This window comes from Mustelus asterias, chromosome 1 (assembly GCF_964213995.1).
Source record: "Mustelus asterias chromosome 1, sMusAst1.hap1.1, whole genome shotgun sequence".
Taxonomy (NCBI): Eukaryota; Metazoa; Chordata; class Chondrichthyes; order Carcharhiniformes; family Triakidae; genus Mustelus; species Mustelus asterias.
The window spans coordinates 139,021,804-139,034,727 of NC_135801.1; the positions used below are offsets into that span (position 1 = coordinate 139,021,804).

Below are 12,924 nucleotides of genomic sequence, written 5' to 3' on the forward strand. Positions count from 1 at the left end.
TATTTTCTTAATTTAGCACCTCTGATGTTGAACACCTAACGTGGGGTTACCAACATCACACTATACACCCACACAGTCCCGCAGTGTTCCTCCATGCAAACTTTTCTTCCCTCATTCATCATCTCTCCAAAGTGTGATTCATATTGTAATATGATGTTGCACAGTCATTAGCAGCTGTGTGGCACTAAGCCCAACTGTCAAGTGTAAACCTTTATTCTATCATGCTATTTTTTCCTTTCTTGAAAGTACTGGCAGATTGGTACCTTAATATCAACCATGTGTGAGCTTAGATATTATTTCTCAAAAGATGGGTAGGAGAAGGTCAGATGAGATGTTAAAGACTTAATTTAAAAATATTGGAAACCTGCCCCCAACATAAGCACGCAAGTGTGGTGACCAAGTGTCCTAACTTCTCCAAGGCTTCCTAGCTAAAGCCTCATACCATAGGCTAACCCTCCCCACTTGGCAAGGCTGCCAACATGGCTGTCTGTCAGGTGGAAAATGGAACAAAACATTGACAATGGTTGACGTTAAGTTTGGTACATCATACCTGTAGATGTTTGAATAAAAACAAACAGGAGTGCACTCAGCCACAGGCACATTTTCATAAATGACCTGGATGAGGAAGTGGAGGGATGGGTTGGTAAGTTTGCTGACGACACCAAGGTAGGTGGTGTTGTGGATAGTTTGGAGGGATGTCAGAAGTTGCAGCGAGACATAGATAGAATGCAAGACTGGGCGGAGAAGTGGCAGATGGACTTCAACCCGGATAAGTGTGTAGTGATCCATTTTGGCAGATCCAATGGGATGAAGCAGCAGTATAATATGAAGGGTACCATTCTTAGCAGTGTAGAGGATCAGAAGGACCTTGGGGTCCGGGTCCATAGGACTCTTAAATCGGCCTCGCAGGTGGAGGATGCGGTCAAGAAGGCGTACGGCGTACTAGCCTTCATTAATCGAGGGATTGAGTTTAGGAGTCGGGAGATAATGCTGCAGCTTTATAGGACCCTGGTTAGACCCCACTTGGAGTACTGCGCGCAGTTCTGGTCACCTCATTACAGGAAAGATGTTGAAGCCATTGAAAGGGTGCAGAGGAGATTTACAAGGATGTTGCCTGGATTGGGGAGCATGCCTTATGAGGATAGGTTGAGGGAGCTTGGTCTCTTCTCCCTGGAGAGACGAAGGATGAGAGGTGACCTGATAGAGGTTTACAAGATGTTGAGAGGTCTGGATAGGGTAGACTCTCAGAGGCTATTTCCAAGGGCTGAAATGGTTGCTACGAGAGGACACAGGTTTAAGGTGTTGGGGGGTAGGTACAGAGGAGATGTCAGGGGTAAGTTTTTCACTCAGAGGGTGGTGGGTGAGTGGAATCGGCTGACGTCGGTGGTGGTGGAGGCAAACTCGTTGGGGTCTTTTAAGAGACTTCTGGATGAGTACATGGGATTTAATGGGATTGAGGGCTATAGATAGGCCTAGAGGTAGGGATATGATCAGCGCAACTTGTGGGCCGAAGGGCCTGTTTGTGCTGTGGCTTTCTATGTTCTATGTTCTATGTTCTATCACCCAAGGAAGCTACAGACTTAAAGCACCCTCTCCACAGATAGTTCAATGTTTGCAATTTGTCTGTCTCACTGGTTTTAGTAAGTTTAAAGTTTATTTATTAATGTCACAAGTAGGCTTACTGTAACAACACTGTAATGAAGTTATTGTGAAAATCCCAATGTGAAAAGTTGCCACACTCTGGCACTGTTCAGGTACGGCCTGTTTAGCACGGCCAATGCACCTAACCAGCACATCGTTTGGACTATGGAAGAAAGCGGAGCGGTTGGAGGAAACTCATGCAAACACCGGGAGAACATGGAGAGTCTACACAGACAGTGGCCCATGCCAGGAATCGAACCTGGGTCCCTGGTGCTGTGAGGCAGCAGTGCTAACTATTGTACACACATAATTTATGAATGTTTCCTGTTTTGTTTTAAAAAACAGCGAGGAACTAGCATGATTCTCTACATCCTCTAACAGATGAAATGCATTCTTCAATGCCTTTCATTTTCAACTTTAGAAAATAGTTGCTGGAGAATTGTTATTCTGGAGAGGTCGGGCTGAATATAGATAAGCTAAAATTAACAGTAGCAACAGGACACCAGATAATTAGCAGCTACAAGAACATTTGGGTATCCTGATTTCAGTTTTTTATTAGCTACATTTAATTTGATTTTTGTGCTATATGAGTTTGATTTCCTTTGTGATAAAGTCCAATGTAGATCTGATGTTAAAGCAGCATTTGATGCTGCTGAATTATTCCTCTGTAGAGATGCACTAAACCATTGTCTTCTATAATTAACTCTACACAAAACTTTTATTTGAGGTGGGAATTATCATGATAGCAACAATGGATTAATTAAAACATTGATCAGTGGAGGTACATTCCTTTTGTCACAATGCCAATTTAACAGTCTCGGTAGGAAATTGAAGCTGCAATCCCAGTTCTGTCTGATAATTATTTCCAAGAGTCCCCTGCGTTTCACTTCTCTAATGATTTATCTGCAACAACCAAAATAATTGGTCCTTTTTCTCTTTGTTACTTTCTTACTGACAAGGAAATATCCATAACTTGGAATATGCTCCCACTCAGTCAAAGATGACATGGAAAAAATGACTACATTAAGTTGGAAAAAACAATGATTAAAAAAAAAGACAACTGTTTTTGTAATGCTTGTTGACAGATTAGATCCACTAAAAGTTACATCTCTGAGTCTGGAAGTTATAAATTTCGCCTGGCCCAGAAAGCTGAACTTAACCATGGTCTGTTTAGTATAAGTTGCGGTTGAGGTCAGGGAGCAGAGTGTTGCTTTGGAAGTCCAGGTTTCCTAGCATGCTGAAGAGTTTAGCTTTTACAAGACCCCCACCTGGAAATCAGCCTGATTGACAGGCCTGACTTTCAGCCAGACAGGAAGCACTCTGAAACAGGCCACAGGAGCTGTTAAGTCTGATCCATGACCCTGAGGAACAGAGCTGGGTTTCTGCCAGCACCATTAAAATATTTAAATTGTTGACCTACCTACTGAGAGTGGCTTTGGTTGCCTGATGTTTAAATCCAATGTGGGCATTAGGTTAAGGTAGGGTTAGAGATTTTTTTTTAAACTCATCCCTGAACATAAGAAGCAGGAGTAGGAGAAGGCCATTTGGCCCTTCAAACTGGATCTGGCATTCAACACGATATGGTTGATCTTCCTCAATTCCACCTTTCTGGGCTGAAGCCGATTTGTTTAAGTGTCAGGAAAAGTTGCACTATCCCAATAGGTCACTTAGCACCCTAAAATCTTTTGGCCTCTGTCTTGAGATTGAGCATCTACAGCTCTCTGGGGTAGAGAATGCCAAAGGTTCCTTTTGAGTGAAGAACTTTCTTCTAATTTCATTCCTAAGATGGCCAAATTCTCAATGTCTTGCAAACTAAATAAACAAAGCTGATTTTCCCTGCTTCAAGTAATTGCGGTATAAGTGAACTATTGTCATGAAGCAAGAAGTCACAAATGGAGCATAAGTCCTGGTTCCTCCATGCCAATGCTATATTAAGAAAGCCCACCAATGCGTCTACTTTCTCAGGAGGCAAAGGAAATTTGACATGTCTGCTACAACTCTCACCAACTTTTACAGATACACCATCGAAAGCATTCTTTCTGGTTGTATCACAGCTTGGTATGGTTCCTGCTCTGTCCAAGACCGCAAGAAACTACAAAAGGTCGTGAATGAAGTCCATCACGCAAACCAGCCTCCTACCCACTGACTCTGTCTACAATTCTCACTGCCTCTGAAAATAAGTCAGCATAATCAAGGACCCCACACACCCCAGACATTGGGAAAAAGATACAAAAGTCTAAGGTCACGTACCAACCGACTCAAGAACAGCTTCTTTCCTGCTGCCATCAGACGTCTGAATGGACTTACCTTATATTAAGCTGATCTTTCTCTACACCTTAGCTATGACTGTAACACTACATTCTGCACTCTCTCCTTTCCTTCTCTATGAATGGTATGCTTTGTCTGTATAGCGCGCAAGAAACAATACTTTTCACTGTGTACTAATACATATGACAATGATAAATTAAATCAAATAAGTATTTTAACCACTTTTGTTTTGATCAGAAATTAGTTTCAAATATCACTAACAAAATTCTGTTAAGCCCAATCAAGAAACGTCATTAAATCTAATTACTGATAAAAGACACTACTATTTCTGAAAATGCAGTCGTGAATTATATTTTACATTAAATTATATAAAGCTGGAATTGAGAAAAAAATGTCAAAGAAATATAAAGAAAATAATTTATTCAGGGATGATAAAAATTAAACACTAGCACTTTTTTTAAACATTGAAATCACTTAATAAATTTTCTATTTGAAAATACTCTCAGATTGAAAACAGCTCTGACTAATAGGTTCTGAATACACTTAAAAATTCTCATGGACTAAATCATTACAAATTATGAATCAGACTTTGATGAGTTAACAAAATAGGACATAGTAAAATAACACTAAAAGCTTAAAATCCTTCCAACTATTGCAGCTTTATTTAAATACAGTGAAGCAGAAAAATGCATAATAAGAACACAAACTGGTTGCCTAGCAGCTGAGTAATTAGGCCTCAACTAGGCGACCCAAATTCAAATCCCAGTCTTGAATAGTGTTTACACTATTTATCTCCTGCAGGGGTAAATTTGCCAGTCTTGCCTCAATTGCCTGACAGACAAAGAATGAGCACAGAAAGAGATTATTTCCTACAATGCTCTAGCAGGTCAAAATAAGTTGTACTTTCTGGTGATTATTGCAGGTTGGGTTTTTTTTAATCCTAAACTAAGGATAGAATGAAGTAAGTAGAGGAATGAGAAGATGGAAACAGAAGAATTTATGAGATTTTAATCTTTACTTTTATGGAGCTACTATTGTGGCCACAATTTGTCAGTTGCATATTTTAAAAAAAAGAGAAAGTCACATACAGAAAATGTGGACATGATAATATAATTGCTAAGTTTTAGCAATTAGAAATAGTGCAACAGCGACATGACACACATTCCAATCTGCAAATTTTCCAGTCTGGTGATCTCAGAGGCTAACCAATACAGACCAAATAATTCTGGCCATTGCTCCTTCATAAAATTGGAAAAATAATAAAAATGGTTCCTTACTGCATTGCTCTTCAAATCTAAATAATAAAAATATTTAGCTGAATACATACCTTCCATGGCATATTTCATGTCCTGTGCAAATAGGTTCCACATTACTTCTGCACTTATCTTTCCCACATTAAGCTCCTGAGGAAATCTGAAATTAAGGAAATATAATTTGAGACAAATCGACTGTAGGAACAAAATTGGTCAGTTGCAGAAAACAGATAAGCGGTCAAAACACCTTGAGTGAATAATTGGATAAGGGCTGAAAACTGTTCCCGAGATCACGATGCACCATTAACCTACGCCAATTTAGTCAGACACAAGCAGTACACAAATTTCATGCGTGTGAAAGGCCAGCACCACTTTAAGCTAGCCTGCACTACTTCAACCTAGCAAGCACCTATTAAAGGGGAGGTGTATTCTGGCTGCAGCAGCAGGCGCTGTAACTGGTTACAGAAGACATCTGGAGGAGGAAGATGAGTGAAAAGTACGCTACAGGATGGAGTGTGTTCCAAGGTCCTCTGGTAGAACACTGGATGCCTTGGCGAAGGTGGTGGGCAGAAGGAGAAATTTCCTTTACCCATAGGGACCAGCAAGCCTTCCAGACACCAAAGACGGTGGGAGCAGATATCCATTATAGTCAATGCAAGTATTCTGGCCCAGAGGACCTGGATACAATGCAGGGAGAAGTTTAATGATCACATGAATGGTCAAAGTCAGTGAGTCTTCAAATGCCATTTCTTTACAGATAAACCATTGCTCTCACACTGCTCAATTCACCAGGCCCACTTCACTCACTCAGCAACATTCTCTATCAAGAATAACATATACTTCCCATTCATAGCTTCACTTCAGCCTCACACACTTAGCACTGCTGCAAGCCTCATATCCACATCTCTCAGCTTGCACACACTTCAGCCAGGGCAGGTACATCACCCAAAGGCAGCACACAACACTCATTCACACACTTCCCTCACTTTTGCAGGACAAGGTGTGAATAACCATTGGTAGCAGCAGCTAACCAGCCAGGCAGAGACACGGCTGCATGTTCTCATCGCCTGGAGGTGATGCTGGCCATTATTGGTTTAGCTCTGACTGAGGTAATGCCCAGCAGTAAGGCTGAAACCATTGAAGATGACGATACGTTCTCACATCCCACTTCCCCCTCATCCTAGAATCTCTACTGATTAACAAGCTACAGATAGTCAAAATATGCACCTGTTGCTTTCTTCACTTTCCCCATCCTTAAGTCTTTTGCTCTTCAAATTCCCAGGAAGTGTCAAAAGTAGATGGGGAGCATGAAATCTGATCCCTGTCCAGTTTAAGTGGAGCTCATCCCAACAGAACCAATACTGGTATCAGTGCCTCATGAATTAAAATCCCTTCTTTTCATGCCATGCTCTGAGCCACCTGCTTAATTCTCCAAGCTGCTTGACTCTACTTCAATTGGTGTGACTCACGTAGCAATCCAGGGATTATTACCCTCAAGGTTTTGTATTTTAACTTGGACCCTAAATCCTCAAACTCTCTCAGCAGAACATAATGTTTTTATGGGATGTGTGCATCACTGGCTGGGCCAATCCAGAGGACCTGGATACATTTATTGCCCATCCCTAATTGCCCATGAGTGTCTTGCTGGACCATTCCAGAGGGTCATTTAAGAATTAACCACATCAACCATATTTCTTGTTCTACCTATGTTGTTGGTTCCTACATGGACCACAACAACTGGATCCTTCCCCTTTCTCTCCAAGTTTGTCTCCAGACATGAGAACAACAAACTCGACCTTCAAAACCCCCGGTCGTTGCTGCAGAGAAGGTACTGGGCCAGGATTCCTGCAATATGTTACAGGCTTATCAGGAAATCTACTTAAAAACTAGTGCATTTACACTATTCACAGGACATACAAAGTGCGTCATCAAGAAGACACATCTCCCCTTAGGACTTCCCGTCTGCTCTCTACTGTATCTCGCCTGATGTCAGTGCCAATGGATTAGCATTTCCATTCTGTTAACCCGTTATAGTACAAGGGAGCAAGTAGGCTGACCAAAATCTTTCAAGTCAGAAACAAGGCGCAGAATTTTACAAGGCTGATTCCAAGTGTCCAGCCAACGTGAAAATGGGAGAGTTCCAGATCTGTTTTTTGGGGGGGTTTTCACTCCCAATCCTATGAATTTAGTTACTAAAACAATGCAGGCAGTGGACTTGGCTTAATTCACCAGCCAGCCAGTAGAGGGAGCTGCTGCACATGTGCAGACCTCTGATTCTGTACATGTCCAATAGCAACTGCAGGGGTCGGACAGACAGAGCTGTCAGGCCCCTGGTCAGGCCCCTGCTACTACAGGCAGCCTCAACCAGCCTCCCCTACTCCACCGCAATTGCGGGGGCCTGCAGCCAATTGTGAGCCCCACAATGCATGGGCATCTAGCTCCCGCCACCCCACCTTGCCACCCAGACTGATCGTGCCCCCCCTCCCTTGATCCAATCGCAACTGAAGAGTGGCAGTGGCCCCCCCTCCACCAGGCACCCCACCCCCTGTGGTAAACCACTGTTAGCTTATTTTTATGCAAGCCTATTTGTTCTTGCATACAAACTAGTCTTTGCCCGATTGACGGTGCATCACCCCCCACGATCTGATTTTGTTGTAGAGTGTGCAGCGCCCCTGCCCCCCACCGATTAGGCCTCCCCTTCATGCCCTGTCCCCAAAGGCTCCACCCCCCATAGGTCCTGCCACCATAGGCCCCACCCCTGGCACTGCCTGGTGGGCAATGCCAAGGTGCCAGGCTGGCAGTGCCAAACTGGCACTGCCCAAGGGGCACTCCTCCTTGCTCTTGGCCTCCCCAGGGGGCCTCAATGGCCTCCAATTCCACCAGCAAGACAAACAGGACTGTTCCCCGTTCGTGGGGAGCAGGTGTTTTCCTCGCCAGTGAGAATCTCTCCCAGTGAAGCCATAAAGGCAAGTGAGCCCAGATGATTGAGCGCTGGGCTCACTAAACACATGTAAATCCTCATTTAAACATATCTGAATAAATTACTCAGACTCTCGCCCATTTCCGGTGAGAGGCTGACCTCGCAGGAAATACAGCTCTCGTAAAATCGTGAGAGCCGAGAAATCGGGCGTGGTTTTACATAAAATTCCGCCCAAGGTCTTCACCAGATATAGCACAACTCCCTGTTGACCTCACCGCCTATAAACAGCAGTGGCACACAGAGCACTTCCACAAAATCAGATAAAGCCAGTAGAAATTAATCAGCCACTAACCTGGAAGTAGTTTACCATCTCTTCAGAACAACAGCAGGAAGGACACCTCACAAAGCACTATTTAATGTCCAGTTCTGAGTGTTTTAGCTAGCATAAGCTAAAATAATGATGATGTCAACTCAATGTTACCTACTGACTGGTATCACAATCTGCCTACTGCACATACTTCCCAGAACCCGTGCTAATGCTCTCACCAAAATGGCATCTAGCATGGGCCATGCCTAAACTTCAAATGGAGGCCAAAAAGTAAGCAGATCCTGCCATTCAATCTGGCAGAACCCGAGGAAAATTGTTCTTTTGGGTTTCCCGTGGATGTCGTCTATATGGATTTCAGTAAGGCATTTGACAAAGTCCCTCATGGCAGGTTGGTTAAGAAGGTTAAGGCTCATGGGATACAAGGAGAGGTGGCAAGCTGGGTAGAGAACTGGCTTGGCCATAGGAGACAGAGGGTAGCAGTCGAAGGGTCTTTTTGCGGCTGGAGGTCTGTGACCAGTGGTGTTCCGCAGGGCTCTGTACTGGGACCTCTACGATTTGTGATATATATAAATGATTTGGAAGAAGGTGTAACTGGTGTCATCAGCAAGTTTGCGGATGACACGAAGATGGCTGGACTTGCGGATAGTGATGAACATTGTCGGACAATAAAGCGGAATATAGATAGGCTGGAAAATTGGGTGGAGAAATTGCAGATGGAATTTAATCCAGATAAATGCGAAGTGATGCATTTTGGAAGAAATAATGTAGGGGGGAGTTATACAATAAATGGCAGAGCCATCAAGAGTATAGCAACACAGAGGGACCTAGGTGTGCAAGTCCACAAATCCTTGAAGGTGGCAGCACAGGTGGAGGTGGTGGTGAAGGAGGCATATGGTATGCTTGCCTTTATAGGACGGGGTATAGAGTATAAAAGCTGGAGTCTGATGTTGCAGCTGCATAGAACGCTGGTTAGGCCACATTTGGAGTACTGCGTCCAGTTCTGGTCGCTGCACTACCAGAAGGAAGTGGAGGCTTTAGAGAGAGCAGAGAAGGTTTACCAGAATGTTGCCTGGTATGGAGGGTCTTAGCTATGAGGAGAGATTGGGTAAACTGGGGTTGTTCTCCCTGGAAAGATGGAGAATGAGGGGAGACCTAATCGAGGTGTACAAAATTATGAAGGGTATAGATAGGGTGAACAGTGGGAAGCTTTTTCCCAGGTCGGAGGTGACGATCACGAGGGGTCACGGGCTCAAGATGAGAGGGGCGAGGTATAACTCAGATATCAGAGGGACTTTTTTACCCAGAGAGCGGTGGGGGCATGGAATGCACTGCCAAGTAGGGTGGTGGAGGCAGACACGCTGGCATCGTTTAAGACTTACCTCATAGCTAAGACCCTCCATACCAGGCAACATCCTGAGCAGGTAAGTCACATGAGCAGCCTGGGAATGGAGGGATACAAACGAATGGTCTAGTTGGACCAATGAGTGGCGCAGGCTTGGAGGGCCGAAGGGCCTGTTTCCTGTGCTGTACTGTTCTTTGTTCTCAAAACTGTCCCATGATTGCTCCAATTTCTGACCACGTCCCTTTCAATATGAGGGTCAACATTTCTACAGATTAGTTCAGAACTGAACTTTCTTAAAGCTTAGGTTTCTATGTTCTATTATTCTGGACGAGATGAAACAGCTTGTTATTTATTATTTATTCTTTTTTCAAATTCTTTTAACAACAATTATATCATATCTCAACTTTCTCTTTTCCAGTGAGAATATGCCCAAGTTCCATCATCTTTCCTCAGAATACAATCCCTAATTTCTGTCAATTATTTTGTTTGCTCACTTCTGTACTATTACACTAGCTGCCACATCCTTATTGAACTATTCGGACCAGACCTGTATACTTATTCGGCATTCGAAGTGTGGTTGCGCCAACGATTTACAATATGACTGAATTACCTCAGTATGTCAACTCAGTATTGACCTTTCCAAACATCCTAACATCGAATTTGCGCTACCCTCTGCCACAGTGCATTGTTAAAATTCCTTCAATTTAGATCCCCAGATCACTTTCATTTTTCATGCAATGCCCAAAATGTACTTGATCCATCAGCATCTCAGCTCAGGAGATTAAATTGTTTCATTCCACATGAATTATTATAGTGAGTCCTGCTTACTGATTAAGGACTGGCGTGTATGAATTCTTATCCTCTTCAATAATGGAGACTATCAGAGTGATGAGTTTTGGCCAGAAATCCAAATTCTTTATACTGGGTCCCTGCTCCTCAGGAGGCAGCTCTTGCTTTTTGTTCTGTGAAAAAATAAACACGTACAACATTCAAAACACTGAAAACCTGACAAAATGTATAGCTGAAACTTGTCAACTAATTAGTTGCACTTTAACACTGTTTTCCATAGCTCAATACTAAGGTTGGCAGCATAATAAGGAAAGAAGTTTTTCTTTAAATGCTACCAATTTTTGCCCTTCTTTCCATACTCGCTGAGGATATAGCTTCTTGGCCATTCTGCATATACAGACCTAAACAACACTGATTCTATTCCACTGTGGGTATGCCTACACCACATGGATTACAGTGATTCACCACCACCTTAGGTAAGTAGGGATTAATGACAAATGCTGGCCTAGCCGGCGATGCTCACATGCCGTGAAAGAATGAGAAAAAACATTACAACCAATTCTGTCATCACGTGGGCACTTCAATTGAGGATGGTTACCAGGAACACGAGCACTGGGTGATTTTCCATTCCCAAATGCTGGTGAGCCAAAACTAATTTCACCATTCTCACTAAGATGAGTGATTTGCACAGAGCAGGTATTGGACCTCGAAACTAAGTTCAGTTACTGCGATTATTTTCTTAAAAATACGGTCAAGAGAATTAACTACCACCAAATCAAAATTACACTATATGGCTATCTATTTTTTTTGGGGAGAACAGTTTGGTTTGATTATAGACAATAAAAAAATTGCAGAGCTATATTCTATATCTAGCTGTTTAAAGCAAAGTTTATACTCTGACCATTTTCTTGCTGACCATTTTCCTCTGAAGCACCTTGGAATGTTTAACAGATTAAAAACGCTGTAATACAAGTTGTTGTTCTTGCTCTTGTGGCTGAATTGAAGTGATGGCTGGGATTTTATCAGCGGGGGGGTAAGTCCCAACATTGGGAGCAAATAAGGGTCCCAAGTTTGCGTGTGGGCGAGTGTCGGTACCTGTGGCAGATATAGTAGTGGCAGCAGCCTCATAATTGGTTGCTGGTGAGCCCATGATCTATTGAGGACAGGCATCTGGCTCTCAGCTTGCTGCTCTGCACCCTCCCCTTTCCTTCTCCCCATGTACTCGATGAACGGTATGCTTTGTATAGCATGCAAGAAACAGTACTTTTCACTGTATCCCAATGCATAGAGACATAGAAGCTAGAAGCAGGAGTAGACCATTCGGCCCTTCAAGCCCCCTCCGCTAATCATTTTGATCATGGCTGATCATCGAATTCAATATCCTGATTCCCGGTTCCTCCCATATCCCTTGATTCCTTTAGCCCCAAGAGTTATATCTAATTTCTTCTTAAAATCAGACAATGTTTTGGCCTCAACTACATTCTGTGGTAGTGAACTCCATACATTCGCCACCCTCTGGGTGAAGAAATTTCTCACCTCAGTTCGAAAAGGTTTATCCCTTATCCTCAAACTATGACCCCTAGTTCAGGACTCCCCCACCTTTGGGAACATTCTTTCTGAATCTACCTTGTGTCACTCTGTTAGAATTTTGTAAGTTTCTTTGAGATCCCCTCTCACCCTTCTAAACCCCAATGGATGTAACCCTAACCGACATAGTATCTCCTCATATGACAGACCTGCTATCCCAGGCTTTAGTCTAGTAAACCTTCACTGTACTCCCTCTATAGCAAGGACATCCTTCCTCAGATAAGGACACCAAAACTGCACACAATACTCCAGGTATGGCCTCACCAATGCCCTATACAATTGTAGTAAAACATCCCTATTCAGGGCGGCATGGTGGCACAGTGGTTAGCACTGCTGCCTCACAGCTCCAGGGAGCCAGGTTCGATTCCCGGCTTGGTTCACTGTGTGGAGATTGCACATTCCCCCTGTATCTGCGTGGATTTCCTCCAGGTGCTCCGGTTTCCTCCCACACTCAAAGATATCTGGTTGAAGATAGTTGCAAATACTCTTGACAAAGTGTCATCTGGACTCGAAATGTCAGCTCTTTTCTCTCCTTACAGATGCTGCCAGACCTGCTGAGATTTTCCAGCGTTTTCTCTTTTGGTTTCAGATTCCAGCATCCGCAGTAATTTGCTTTTATCAAATGCTGCAAATAATCCTGTTCTTGTAAGTGTGCATTCAATATCTATTGAACATTGATGCATGAAGGTGAGCTTTTCTCAGGAAGGAGATGGGCAGCCAGCTAGTAATCATTTTGCTTTCTGCCCTAATCTCCAAGGTGGAGAGGGAGGTAACATAGCTGACACATTCTTTATTG

General features: G+C 43.2%; 1 protein-coding gene across 5 annotated transcripts in view; it reads right to left on the bottom strand.

Moving 5' to 3' along the window:
* Nucleotides 1-12,924, bottom strand: part of unc13bb (unc-13 homolog Bb (C. elegans)) — a 565,742-nt gene that overhangs the window by 83,086 nt on the left and 469,732 nt on the right. For all 5 annotated transcript variants that reach the window (XM_078219471.1, XM_078219470.1, XM_078219469.1 and 2 more), the window contains 2 exons: nucleotides 10,581-10,714; nucleotides 5,237-5,322 (listed from right to left, as the gene is read on the bottom strand). In XM_078219471.1, the coding sequence (XP_078075597.1) occupies nucleotides 5,237-5,322; nucleotides 10,581-10,714 (220 nt within the window). The remainder of the gene's footprint in view (nucleotides 1-5,236; nucleotides 5,323-10,580; nucleotides 10,715-12,924) is intronic.